We start from the raw sequence: 14,665 nt of genomic DNA on the forward strand, positions 1-14,665 counted from the left end.
TTCTCAACCCTGACTTCTAAATCTAAAAGAGCAACTAGCTTCTTCCTGAAGGCAGAGAAGGCAATCTGTCGTCAGTCTCTACTATGAGGCCCAGGTACTGGGAAATTAATGGCTACAGCTCTGCAAACCCCTCCCTCAGGTGGCTGATGACAGCTGGAGGGGGAGGAGATGAGGGTGGGGGAAGGGAGACAGACTCAGACAAGTTGACAGGTGTCCCCGCAGGCCCAGAACTGGGAAACAGAGGTCTCAGGGGGGACCCAGGGGGTGGTCTACTAATGGGCATTCTGACCTTACTCTACCAGACTCCTTAAACACATGGGCCCACATCCTGGCCCACTTAGAGCAGTCAGCACAGAATCTGATCATACCAAGAGGAGAACCAGATCTCATGGCAGGCTAGAGACCAACCTACGGGCTAGCAGTTAAACTACGAGGTAGAGAATGGTCTAGATTCATGAGTTCGGGAGCTCACACCCTTGAATTGAGAGGCCTGCTGTCCCTGCAGAATGACCCCAGAAGGTTTTCTTTCCCCACTGAGAAGGAGGTAAGACTGTAAGAGCAGTCAGAATGGTCTTGTGGGGTGGGGTGGAGTGGGCCGGGGAGGCAGCTATAGACCAGGGCGGGCGCCTGTGGAAGGAGAGTTGGCCACAGGCATCCCAGCTTTGCTCCCAATGGATCTGAGACACAAGCACCAGCCCTGGCTATCTAGAAGGAGCAGCGGAGCAGGTGACCCTTAGGCACCCTGATATTGTCTGGCCTCCGCCCCTCAATGGATCTACTGCCTTTTTAGCTTTGGGTCATTTTGAAGTTTCCTATTTGTTCTTTGTGGGTCCGGTGGGGCCTCCCTTGGAGGCTGGGAGGCAGGGGCAGTAAAAGGAGTGCTGTGTAGGGGCTTACCACTCTCTCCTTGTAGACAATGTACTTCAGCCACTTGAAGTCCTGCCACTTGAAGCCAGCGAGGACAAAGAGAGAGTCCCGTTCATACTGCTCTGGCCGCTGCATGGCGCCCTCGGGGTAGGTGATGCGCAGGGTGGTCTTGCTACCCACGTCCTTCTCAAAGCCCCTCACAGGTGCTGAGTTCAGTCTACAAAGAGCCAGTACAGTCAGGCTTCCCTTGGGCCTATGTTGGGGAGGTACCCTGAACCCCAAGCACCTCAGGCGTAGACTGGGAACCCAGGCCACCTCCTCGTTTGTTTTAAAACCTGCCGACCTGGGGCTGGAGAGATGGCTCAGTGGTTAAGAGCACTGATTCCTCTTTCAGAAGTCCTGAGTTCAATTCCCAGAACCACATGATGGCTCACAGCCATCTGTAATGGGATCTAATGCCCTCTTCTGGTGTGCATGAAGACAGCTACAGCGTACTCATATACATAAAATAAATAAATCTTAAAAACAAACACCACCAATCCTGCCAACCCAGCAGCATTCTCAAGGCTTCTGTTAACCCCAGGCTAGGTGATCAGACAGTCCTCAGCACACAGATCCTCTAGACCTGCGTGACCACATGCATGTGCCCAAGGAGTTGTTTAGGGACCTTACCTGATCACAATGTCATAGTCGTCAATTCGAGACCCCAGAGACTTGTTGGCAAGGACTCCTCCGTTGCCTACAATGATGCAGCGGCGGCAGTGGAGGCTGAGGGGAGAGAGCAGAGGCCTGTGAAGGTGCTCCCCAGCTTGAGTTCCCTTTGTCTCTGCCCTGGACTCTACTGTGACTTTGGCAAGATCCATGCAGTCCTTCTGGAAGGAGTCCAGAGCCATACCTCAGGAAGACACTCTGACACTGCTAGTGTCTGATACTTCTAAGAAAGGCACAGGAGAGGCTTGGTAGCCTTAGAGGATAGGGAACAGTGAGGGATGATTGAGGAACTCAGAGAAACACGGGCAGGGTAGAGACTGGCGCTCTAGGACTCAAGACCGGGCTCCCCCGCCCCATTCTCTCTTACTTTTTTTTCCCTTCAAGACAGGGTTTCTCTGTGTAGCCCTGGCTGTCCTGAACTCACTTTGTAGCCCAGGCTGGCCTTGAACTCAGAGATCTGCCTGCTTCTGAGTGCTGGGACTCAAGGTGTGCGCCACACCCTCTGGCTTACTGGGTTTATTTCCAACTCAAGCCTGTAGGCTCCAGTAGCCACTGGCCGTCTTGCTCAGAGCTTCTCGTCTCCCATCCTGACCTGCGGTTTTCCCCTCCAGGGTCCATGGCCTTCAGAGCTGTCATTACCTCAGACTTGAACTCTGTTCCCTGTTAGCTGCCTCTGTCAGCACCCCCACCCCCCCACCTGTCACCTTCAGTACTGTGCCCAGACCACTGATGTCTGAGGATGGAGAAGCCTTGTAAAGTGCTTTACTTGGCATGGGACAGGTCCAGAAGAGTGGTCCTGCTGACATAATCTACCCACAGCGTGTGTATGTGTGTGTATGCACGTGTGTTTGTGTGCGCGCGCTGTGTATGCATGGGAGGCATGGTGGAGAACCTGTCTAATCCAGCACCTCTGCACATGCCAGGCAGCCAGGGGGAAGGGGGTTGGCTCACCTGTCCAAGGCAGGGGTCAGGCGGTATTCTTTGGTGACTGACAAGATGGCTTTGATCAGATTGTCTGTGGACAAAGGAAGAAGGTGACTGTTAGCGGATCACTTGAGTCCCCAGCATGTTGCTAGTAATCTTACTGGGAATAGTCTTACAGGTCTGGGGCTAGAGCAGGGGTGGGTGTGAGTAGCAGACGCAAGGCCAGGCCAGGCCAGAGCTTTCACTTTTCCCTTGAGCCAGGTGATGGAGGCAGGAGAGTGGTCAAACTCAGCTGTGTTGGGACTAGGCTCAGACCTCAGCACGCATCTTCCTCCCGTGACCCTTCACCTTCCATGGAGACTCATCTGGTTTTCTGAGGCTCCATAGCTAGACCATAGGACATGTGTCACTAGGCCAGGGCCATGCTTGGAATGTGAGTATCTAATCAGAGATAGAGCATTGATGTCTTACAGCCATGCCTCACGGAGCAGACTCCAGGGAACGAATCAGACAATTGATGGCTGAAGGGTTCACCCCAGTAGACTGCCTACCTTGCTTTGATACGGCCTCCTCCCTTCCCCCACCCCAGACTGCCCATCCCTGAGCCCGCTTCCTTCTCCTCACCCGTCACACCCTGGTGCCTGGTGCTGGCGTGCCTGTGCTTCACTCCCTACTCCCAGACCCTGGGGCCTCTGCTCTTTCAGAGCCTGAACTACTGTTCAGATCTCATCTTCTCCGCTTTGGATGACACCTCTCCTTATCTGTGGTGCAGCAAGAACATTCTAACCTGAGGAAGCTGCTGACCCCGTCAGGTTCCGGCTCTGCTACGTAAGACTCCGACCTGCTGCAAATGGCCCCCTTTTCTTCAGCTCTGGCTTCCTTGCTCTAAGACAATGATGGCAACCCTTACTCTCCTGAGTAGTTGGGAAGATACAATGCGTACAAAGATCTTCTGTGGGCTATAACCGCTGTGGGGGTTGTATATCATCAGATCCTTACATTAGGATTCACAACAGTAATAACGTGACAGGAAGTAGCAACAAAATAATTTTATGGCTGGGGGGGCAGCACGACTGGAGGAACTGTACTAAAGGGACAGCGTTAGAACCGCTGCTCTAGCTGGGCGGTGGTGGCGCACTCCTGTAATCCTAGCACTTGGGAGGCAGAGGCAGGCAGATTTCTGAGTTTGAGGCCAGCCTGGTCTACAGAGTGAGTTCCAGGACAGCCAGGGCTACACAGAGAAACCCTGTCTCGAAAAAAACAAAACAAAACAAAAAACAAAAAACAACCAAACAAAAAGAACTGCTGCTCTATAGACAAGCAGCTTGGTATTAACCATGGCAGAAAGCATCTTAGTAATAAAATAAGAATATGGTGCGTGTACACAGAACCCCGTGGCTGACCTCCATGGGCACAGTGCTGACATGTTCACACAAGGAGACATGTGCAAGAATCTTCACCACAGAACTGTTTGCAACTGCAAAATGCCAGAAGCAGCAGAATCGTACACCAGAAGGAAATTACTTGTGGAACATGAATTGTTATGTGGCAGCAAAATAGTGATAACAGTGACAACAAAAGCCATCAGTGACGCACAGCTATGGGTACCAAAACAGGTAGAGCCAAACTGTGGATGCAAAATGTCAACTGAAATCATGTACACAGACATACATGTATGTAATGATACATGTAAAGTTTAAAAACACACACATGTGCATGCGCACACACAGAGACACACGCTCACACACAGACACACATTTTGAGGCAGGGTCTAAAGTCCTGGCTGGTCTGAAACTCAGGGAGATCTGCCTGCCTCCGCCTCCTGGGATTAAAGTACTCATCATCATGCCCCATACAAAGAATTGATTCGTGTTTAATGGATATGTAAATATCTAGCTAAAATAAAAATCAAGGCAGAGACACACTGAACGTCAACAAGGATAACGGTGCTGGGCAGGCGGTGTGTGGCAGAGCAACCAGGCTGCTCTAGCTAGACGTGTCCTCACACGTCTGCACGCCCTCTGTGTGTGTGGTGCCCGTGGAGGTGGGCATGGGCTCCCCTAGGACTGGAGTTTCAGATGGCTGTGAGCTACTGTGTGGTGCTGGGATTGAACCCAGCTCCTTGGAGAAGCATCCAGTGCTCTTAACCACCGAGCCAGCTCTCCAGCCCCTCCGCTCTTTATTTTATAAACTAGGAAGACAGTGCATAGTACCCATTATATCACTTCACTTACTTTACTAATTTTGAGACAGGGTCTCATAGATCCTGCGTCAACCTTGATTTGTAGCTGCAAGTGGCCTTGAGCTTCTGACCCTTCTGCCTTTATCTCCCAAGTGCAGAGACCTCAGGCATGTGCTAGCACCCTGGTTTTATGAGGTCCTGGGGACGAATGCAGGCCAGGCCAATGCTCTACCAATTGAGCCCTTCATCATCAGCCCTTCACTACATGATTCTTACATGTTTATAGGTCTGAGACATTTCATATAGAGATCGGGCCTCCAAAATAAGAACAACATACAACCTTTTGTTCTGTTTGGTTTGGTTGTGCTGGGGATTGAGCCTAGACAGCGTTGCATTTGCCAGGTTTGCGCTTTACTGCCAAGCCACACCTAAGCCCCTCACACAACTCTTTTTGAGGGTAAACTGGGCATTGTGGCACACACGTTTTTAATCCCAGCATGCAGAAGGCAGAGGCAGGTGGATTTCTTTAAGTTCTTGGCCAGCAAGAGCTCCAAGGTGAGAGTGTCTCAAGAACAAACAAGCGCGCGCGCGCGAGTACACACACACACACACACACACACACACACACACACACACACACACGCACCACATGTACTCACATGCACACACACTTATACCCACACACTCACGCACATGCACACCAGCACAAAATTTCTGGTACAGCCAGAGGTCGCACAAATGATTGGACACATCTCTTACTTTCCACAGAGGCCCTTAGCAGTTGCCCTGAAATGGCAAGCAAGAAGACACTGTTGAGGCCGCACGTGAGAACCAAGGAGGGTGAGGTCTGGGTAGGCTCGCCACAGCTGGCTGCGGGTGGCCTGAGGAACAACCCTTCAGTAAGGTTCTACACTAATGCCTCCAGAGTTACTTTAAAGTGGGGAAGACCTCTCATTCCCTTCTTTCCTCACCATTGAATTCACCTAAGGAAGTACTCATCGCTACTGACCATGGGCAAGGACACAGATGGCCATGGCTTTGCTTTCTATGACAGGGAAGGGCACCTGTGGGATCTGCTCTCTTCTAGGTGGCTGGGGACTCTAATGGCTTTCCTTGACCTTTGAAGCTATATAGCCAGTCCTGAGTGAAGATTCAGGAAGAAGGGCCGTGTTGGATACGAGTCCTTCTTAGGGAGTAAACTAACGACTGGAGGCACCTTTTGGAGCTTGGGCTCAGAGCCTCAGTCTGGTGGCAATTTTGCTGGCTTCCTTCCATGGAGGGCTAGGCTAGCGGAATAGAGGGCTAAGTCTCCTGGACAAGTGTTATCTCCTGTAACAGCTCTTTCCTTAACTCTGATGATAGCCATAAACAACAGCACGATTTCTATTTAGCCAACAGAGAGACCCAAGCTCAGACTGCAAGGTCACAGCCAGTCAAAAGTATATACAGGCATCTCATACCCTATCTGACTCTCCCACCAAGCCAGCAAACAGCCAGAAAGAAAGAACAGGCAGCTTGACAAAGACCAGGGCTGTGTGGAAGGGGTCCCTAAGGTGAAAGAAGGGGAAGTGGGGCAGAGAGAAAGGCTGGCCTGGGACAGAAAAAGAACAATTAGACAGAAGGCTAAGTCAGGATGAGAGTTGGTATGTGTTATGTCGCTGTCTGTCTGTCTGTGTGTCTGCCTGCCTGCCTGTCTGTCCATTTCCATGTAGTCACGGCACTATGACTATGTCTCTAGCGCATCTCTTCTGTGATCTCATGGCACCGGGGTCTGAGTACCTGCTCCTTCACCAGACTAGAACTTTGAATAAAGCGACTGGATACACACGTTACTGTGGTAACACATGTTACTGTGGTAGACTCGGTTCTGGGAAGTGCAGGACAGGGATGGGACAGAACAATCTCCAGCAAGGAACTGGTTTTTTGTTTGTTTTGTTTTGTTTTTGAGACAGGGTCTCATCATGTAACTCTGGCTGGCCTGGAACTTGCTATGTAGACCAGGCTAGCCCCAAACTCAGAGATCTGCCTGCCTCTGCTTCTGTGATTAAAGGTATGTACCATAACGTCCCCCATACCCCTTCTCCTCCTTTTCCTCTCTTCCCTTCTATAAACACACATTTGTGAGTGTGTACATGTGCACACCCACTTACACACATATACCACGAAGTCAGAGGACAATTTATTATGGCTGTCTCTCCTTTCCACTCTGTGGATTCCAGAGTTAGGTCGTCAGACTTAGCAGCAAACACCGTTACCCACTGAGCCATTTCACAGCCCCCAGTGCAGAACTTCTAGAGCTAAAGTCCTGTCTTGAAGTATAGGGAGATAGCATGGAGAAATGGGGTGTTTAATGTTTAGTAAAGTGTTCCCAACATACCTTGACCTTTGATCCCAAAAGGTGGCACGAACTCCCGGATCCTAGCCCATTTGCGAAAGGAGTCATCCAGGAACATGGGTGCCGGCTTGGAGAACCTGAAACACAGCACAACGCAATGGGCCTTGGGTCTGTGAAGCCACATTCCAGTCCGACCTCTCCCCAGCCCCCACCAGCCTGTTAACTGGGTAGCTGCTGATTTTATTGAGTGGAGCTGGAGTCTGAGAGAGCAGGCCTGGTCAGTCTTTATTTGGCTGTGGGAGTGGAGGGACACGATCTGCTCGGCACGGATTGATGTCTGCGAGCTGGGGGCTCTCCGGAAGGTTATCTAGGCGCCCATCTCCACTCACTGCTGCCCGCTGTGTTCCTCCAATGGGGAACGTGGGGATAAGAGCGAGCCAGCAGAACATTAAAGTATCCAAAGATCCAGCCAGTGCTGGGAGACAGAATGCTGGAGAGGACTCTGGGAGGGAGTCGGCCACCCAGGGTGAGGAGGAAGGCAAATTCACGATGACACAGCAAAATGGGAAAAGTAAGGAAGAGAGAGTTTTGTTAGAAAAGAGCAAGAAAAAACAGAGCCCTGTGATTGGGGTACAGGGCTGAGAGGAAAGGTCGGACCAACCAGAACTGGGCATACTTGTTGGTGTACCCTAAGTTCCTATGGAGGTGGAGAAGTGGATCACAGAGTTTAAGAAGATTCTCTTGGGCCTATGGGAAAGATGGAAAGGAAAGGAGAAAGGGGGGGAGGGGAGAGGAGCAGGAAACATGGAGGAGGGAGGGAGGGAGAAGGAATAGCAGACTATTCCTTTTCTTGGGCAGGGCAGGCTGGAGGTTTGGGGATAGTCGTACAGGTCACAAGAACATAAGTGGGGATGAGAGAGTGGACGATGACATAGGAGATGCTGGAAAGACACTTCATGTGGCGCTGTGGTTTGGGACCTCTCACAGGCTGGCAGCCTTGGGGGTGTCCCGCACACCGACTGCTGGGAATCCGACTGTGGGCACTGCTGATCAAGAGTGGAGGCCTAGGCCTTGGGGATTATACACCTTTGCTTCTGACTCAGCTCTAGTTAGCTCACTGCATAGCAGGAGGCTGCAGGAAAGCACCCCCTACACCCCCTGCATCCCACCCCGTCCCACCCAGACGCTAGAAAGTTCTCTCCTCACATACTGTAACCGTAAGCATCCATTTCTCACCTCCATCATCGCTAAGTCCACCATCCCAAGAAGAATAAACCAACGATCACTCAGAGGCCTAATAATAGCACTGGAGACTGACGTGAACTTGAAAGGGGCGGGAGAAAGGTCCTGCTCCCTCCCCCATCACTTGCTATGAAGATGGCCACACACACACACACACACACACACACAGCCATGACAGCCTGTGTCTAAGCCAGCAGTGGAAGCAGCACCCTGTCCTTTGTGTACAAATTCCATTTCCCACATATAAAATCCAAATAAATCGACAGCATGTTTGAGGCTTTACTGGAGGCAAGAATCGTGGTCAAGGGCTACAAGCAGCAGCAACTGGAACAAGCTCCCTGGATGCGCACGCATCGTGAGCTACGTATGCTCCCCGCCCCCGCCCATCTCAGCATTCTAAGGTTCCAGAGTCAAGCTTGGACAGAATTTCATCTGCTTCGAAGTCTGCACGGATGTCATACCCTAATAAAATCTCAGATCTGGCCGAGTGATCTCCATGTATTTTCTCCCTTTTTTGTCCCTAGATCATTAGAAGTTTATTATAACTCCTCCTTTTAAGAACACTGTATGCTGGGGGATGGAGAGAGATGGCTTAGTGTTAAGAGAACTTGCTGCTTTTCCAGAGGACCCATGTTCAGTTCCCTGAACCCCTGCCAGGTGGTTCACAACCACCTGTAGCTCTAGCTCCGGGACACCCCATGCCCACTTCTGGCCCTCACAGGCACCCCACATGTGACATGCACACATATAAATAAAAATACTTTTTTTTGAGGTAGAGTTCCTGCTGTGTAGCCCTGACTGGTCTTGATCTCACAGAGATCCTCTGCCTCCCAAGCACTGGGATTAAAGGTGTGCACCACCACACCTAGCAACACCATAGTTTAGTTTTTAAAAAACAAATGTTCTTCCTGTGTGGTCTACTTTTGCCTTTTATTTTGCCTGTGGATGATGTAGGTCCAATAATGAAGAAAGGCCCTGCACCCCGTAGCGTGTATGCATGCACACATGTGTAAGTGTGGAGGCCAGAAGCTAAAGCTGGGTGTCTTTCTCCATCATCATCTACCTTATTGCTTTGGGACAAAAATCTCTCCATGAACCTGGAGCTATACTGGGTGGCCAGCGAGCCCTAGGGGTCCACCTGTCTGCCTTCCCGGTTCTTGGCAGCGGGCACTGCGGGGAGGCAGGCAGGCTGTTTCTGCTTTTTATGTGTGCTGGGATGACAAAGCCAGGGCCTCGGACTTACAGAAGCACCTCACTCACCACTGACCATCTCCTTAGCCTCTGAAATACCCCAGTTTTAAAGTCGCTTTTTTATGTATGTGACCTGCAGTACGTGTTAACTTTGGAAAGCAAGCAGGTAAGCGCTCATGTACCACAATCCTACACCTAAGACAGAGTCAACCTTTGGGCACATGTCTAAACCGAAGCTCCCTTGCAAATGTCGTTTTGCAGGCTGTGTTGTAGACTGGGTTTCTCCTAATTCACAAAGACTGGATCTAACAACGAACGCTGGAAGCCTTTGATAATGTGACCCATTTCAGTCTCCAAAAGTGAAAGGGAAAACACGGGACAAATAAAAATGTGATCAAGAGAAGTTGCCAAATCAGTAAGAGTCAAAAACACAGGACAGACTGGAAAAAGGCACTGACCGGGCTGGAGAGGGCCTCCTGCAAAGCATCCTCTAGAGGCGTGGCCTGCTCCTTTCCTATTTTTACAGTGCTGCCAAACACTCGCCACTCCGCCCATTCTTTTATTGGGTCTTCATATTTTAACCGCTCACTCTGTAGCCTCTTTTTATATCCCTCCAAACAAGCCAGCCTCCTCTAGTGTTTCTTGCTGCTGGCGGGTGCACCCCTTTACAAACAGGACTCCTCACTCCCTGCCCCCCCCCCCCATAGTGTATCTACTCCTAAACTAAACGTCTTGCTGTGCAGTGGGTAGAAACCAGGCCTGCCAATAAGATACAATCTCAGACCTAATTTTCTTTTCTTAATCTTTTTTTATTTTCCTTTTTAGACAATTATTTATTGTGTGGAGGTCAGAGAACAACTTGTGGGGCTTGGTTCTCTCCTTCCTCCGTGTGGGTCCCAGGGACAGAACTCAAGTCCTCAGGTGTGGTGGTAGGTACCCTTACCCACTGAGCAATCTCACCGGCCCATCCTGCGCCCTCAGTTTTAATTAGTTCTTTGCAAATTCTGTACTATTCGCTTCTCCCCTAACTCCTCCCAGATTCAACCACTTCCCAAGTTTCCTACCTACAAAACCTTAACCCCCCGCCCCTTTTCTAAACCCATCAAGTACAAGGTGTGCTTGGCGGAGACGGGCTAGAGCTGGAGGCTTGATCAGATTCAGGTCCTGTGCTCTAGGAATCGATATCTGGGACACAGAAGCTCCCCTGCGGTGTTAAGCTTGTACATAGTGCCTTGGTTCAGAATCTTCCATTATCTTCTATAGAGTTCACCAATTCACCAGCTCGTCCTCACAAACTGGGCATACAGGAAAGACAGGGAAAATGCCTGCTTTGACCTCCATTTACCAGTTATCAAGGCAATGAGATCATCACTTAGTGGCTTTCAGATCTGATTAATGAGATTATTTCCCTCTTTAAATCATTAAGGATTTATAATTTTATTATACTTGATAAATGCCAACTCACTGTAATTAATACTCTTTGATGTTTAGAGCAAGCTGTCTTTGGCCACTTGAACGTTTTCTGTTTGGCTCCTGAACTACTGGGTACTCCTTTCCCTGGGTTGTGAAGTGCACCTCGCATTCTCTGAAAAGACCTGGCTTTCCCCATGAAAGGAGGTACCAGGCTTAGCCAGTCCTCTTGACACCACCTGGACTCCATCCTTTGCCCAAGGTGCTAGAAATGATTCAGAGACCGCAGTGCCAGGGTGTCCCCATGCCTACAGGCCAGTCACTTTCCCCAGGCCTTTAGAGATGGACCAAACTAGGAAAGAGCCTTTTGAGCAACAACAGAAGTCATTTGTACTGATAGTCTCAACTCAAATCTAGGTTTCAAGAGAAGTGTTCGCCTTCCTTTTCAACAATTTTACTTAGACACAATTCACATCACATGAAATTTGTTGATTGACCTCATTTGATTTTATACTGTGTGCTTCTTTTATTTAATTTTTGAGACAGAATCTCACTATGTAGCCCAGGCTGAACTGGAATTCAATGCAGATCAGGTTAAATGCTCAGAGATCCACATGGCTCTGCCCCCTGAGTGATCAGAGTACACTCCATGCCTAACATTATGTGTGTGTGTGTGTACATGCATATGCATGCATGCACACACACACACATACATACACACACACACACAGAGCTGCCTGCCTCTGCCTCCCGAGTGCTGGAATTAAGTGTGTGTCTGGCCTGGCTCTTTTTTTTTTAAAGGCTATTTATTTTTATTTTTAATTATAAGTGTGCCTGTGTGTTTCTGGATGAGTATATGCATGTGGAGGCAGAAGTGTTAGATCCCCTGGACCTGGAGTTACGGGTGATTGTGAGACACTTGGTAGAGGAGCTGGAAAGTGAGCTCAGGTCCTCTGTAAGAGCAATGTGTGTTCCTCACCAGGGAGCCATCTCTCCAGGTCACGCCTCTTCACTGTCACATTGAGCCTTTCTAGTAACCTCAACACATTTAGTTGCTTTATCTTAACATATACGTACAGGAAACACACACGGAGACACACACACACACACACACACACACAAACATCATTTTCAGAACAGTACTAGTATCATTACTCACACTAAATTGTAAAAAATTATATTCTGTTTGCCAATAAACAGAGTCCCAGGAGTATGTGTGCTGAATCAAAAGGAAACTGTGTCTGTATAGTGTTGCTCCATACTGCCAAACTCTTCTCCATGGGACTGTGGCATTTTGTGACACCTGCTAGCAATGTGCAAAATTCTATTCCTCCAACTTCAGTAGAGAAGAGGCATTGTTAAACTTCAGGTTTGCCAGTCTGACAGCAAAGAGATGGTGGTTTACTATTATTTTTATTTATTATTTATTTGGAGGTTTGGATAACTGATGTGACTGGGTGTCTTCCTACATGTATCTCTGGGCACCATATGAACGCCTGGTGCCCACAGAGGCCAGACGATGGTGTTGGGCCCCTGGGACTGCAGTTACAGATGGTCGTGAGCTGCCATGTGGTTGCTGGGAATTGAACCTGGGTCCTCTGGAAGAGCAGTCAGTGCTCTCCAAGTGCTCCCCTATCTGAGGCAGGGTCTTGGAACGTAGTATGTAGCCTAGTCTGTCTGTGTACTCATAGCAATCCTCCTGACTCACGAGAGCTAGGATCATAGGCACATGCCACCATGCCTGACCCCTCGATGCCACTTCCTCCTTCTTTCTCTCCGATTCAATTAAAGCACTTGTTTATCTGTTACGTTTTTGTTATGCTGTGTGTGTGTGTGTGCGCGCGCACACTCGCGCTAACCCCTCATCAGTGAGTTCTCTCTGTCTTCAGTCTTCTTTCCTTAGCTTTGCGCAGGTGCTCCCAGTTCCAGGGTTAGTGTTTCAGGGTGGGAGCAAGGATGTGGAATGCTCTACCCTGTTGTCTGGTTCTTCCCCTAGAACTCCCTGAGGAGAGGGTGGACTGACAGTTACAGGGCTCAGGGCTCACCCTGTAAGTTTCATACCACTACCGCCACCGCTGCCACAGCCTAACTCTTTTACCATGCTTTCAGTAAATCATCTACAAATCTGCCAAGTGAACTGAAGATTCAGCATCTGCATCCAAACCCAGTCTTTGCTCAGTGATTTTCAGGAACACGAATGTCTTAAAAGCTTTGAGAGAACTTAGTTCTAGCCACCCTTGTGTCTACTCCACACCAGCCTCGGTTTCTCAGCCACAGCCACTGACCTCTTGGTTTCTGTACATTTCTAGCCTATTATCTTCCTGGCTAGGGCCCATATCCATCTGTCAGTGCCTCTCTTGTCAGGACCACTGCCCCTCCCTCTTTTCCATTCTCTTTTAGTGCTGCTCACAGGACAAAACCTAACCGGAGATTAATTTAATCTCATACCTTTGTGCCTTTTATTATGTTATGAGACCAGCAAGGAATTTCAGCAATAATATTCTCCCCATTGTCCAGAACACCCAGATGAACACACACACTCACACACACACACACAAAACTTCTATACCCAGATGAACACATACACATATATACACACACATATACATGCACATGGACACACAGAGACATGAACACACACATCTATACCCAGAAGAACACACACACACACACACACACACATACACACACACACACACATATACATGGACAAACACACACATGAATATATACATCTATACCCAAATGAACACACACACACACATATACACATTGACAAACACACATAAACACACGCATATGAACACACACATATACACCCAGATGAGTACATAGACACCAACACATCCACATACACAGATGAACATGCACACACACACACACATAAGCACACACCCAGACATCTATACACAGATGATCACGCATGCACATATACACACTGGGCAGATGCCACTGTGAATTTGTAGACTTGATCTTCAGCTTCGCTCAGTAGCTTTTCCAAACGTGCTCCACAAACTCTCTGGCCTTCCCACCTTCTTGGGCAGACTCTGTCTTACTTCAGATAGAAAACCAGGGCATCAGACAGAACTTCATCGGCTTCTGGCTTTCCCGACCATCGGTCCCTTCAGCTTATCTGTGCGTCTGGCTTCCTTACCCGACCCCTCTGCCACCAAAGCTGATACTGCCATCACGTTGTAGATTCTGTTCCTGAGCCACAGGTCTTTCCCATGACAGCAAAATCATTCAACTTTACTTTCTTTTAAAATTTATTTTCTTTCTTTTCTTTCTTTCTTTCTTTCTTTCTTTCTTTCTTTCTTTCTTTTTTTTTTTTTTTTTTTTTTTTTTTTTTTTTTTTTTTCCTGAGACAGGGTTTCTCTGTGTAGCCCTGGCTGTCCTGGAACTCACTCTGTAGACCAGGCTGGCCTCGAACTCAAAAATCCACCTGCCTCTGCCTCCCAAGTGCTGGGATTAAAGGCGTGCGCCACCACCGCCCGGCTAATTTATTTTATTTCTTTTTTTAAAAAAAGATTTATTTATTATATATGTAAGTACACTGTAGGTGTCTTCAGACACACTAGAAGAAAGCATCAGATCTCATTACAGATGGTTGTGAGCTACCATGTGGTTGCTGGGATTTGAACTCAGGACCTCCAGAAGAGCAATCAGTGCTCTTAACCACTAAGCCATCCCTCCAGCCCCAATTTATTTTATTTCTAAAAAAAAGTTTTAAAATTATGTTTGTAAGCTGGAGGGATGGCTCAATGGTTAAGAGCACTGGCTGCTCTTGCAGAGGACCTAGGTTC

General features: G+C 48.8%; 1 protein-coding gene across 5 annotated transcripts in view; it reads right to left on the bottom strand.

Annotated features, from left to right (window-relative positions):
- The window catches only part of St3gal3 (ST3 beta-galactoside alpha-2,3-sialyltransferase 3), a 206,034-nt gene that overhangs the window by 24,969 nt on the left and 166,400 nt on the right, over positions 1–14,665 (bottom strand). For all 5 annotated transcript variants that reach the window (XM_052177152.1, XM_052177154.1, XM_052177151.1 and 2 more), the window contains 4 exons: positions 7,062–7,156; positions 2,530–2,593; positions 1,540–1,635; positions 898–1,084 (listed from right to left, as the gene is read on the bottom strand). In XM_052177152.1, coding sequence (XP_052033112.1) covers positions 898–1,084; positions 1,540–1,635; positions 2,530–2,593; positions 7,062–7,156 — 442 coding nt within the window. The remainder of the gene's footprint in view (positions 1–897; positions 1,085–1,539; positions 1,636–2,529; positions 2,594–7,061; positions 7,157–14,665) is intronic.

The sequence above is a fragment of the Apodemus sylvaticus genome, chromosome 3 (genome assembly GCF_947179515.1).
Source record: "Apodemus sylvaticus chromosome 3, mApoSyl1.1, whole genome shotgun sequence".
Lineage (NCBI taxonomy): Eukaryota > Metazoa > Chordata > Mammalia > Rodentia > Muridae > Apodemus > Apodemus sylvaticus.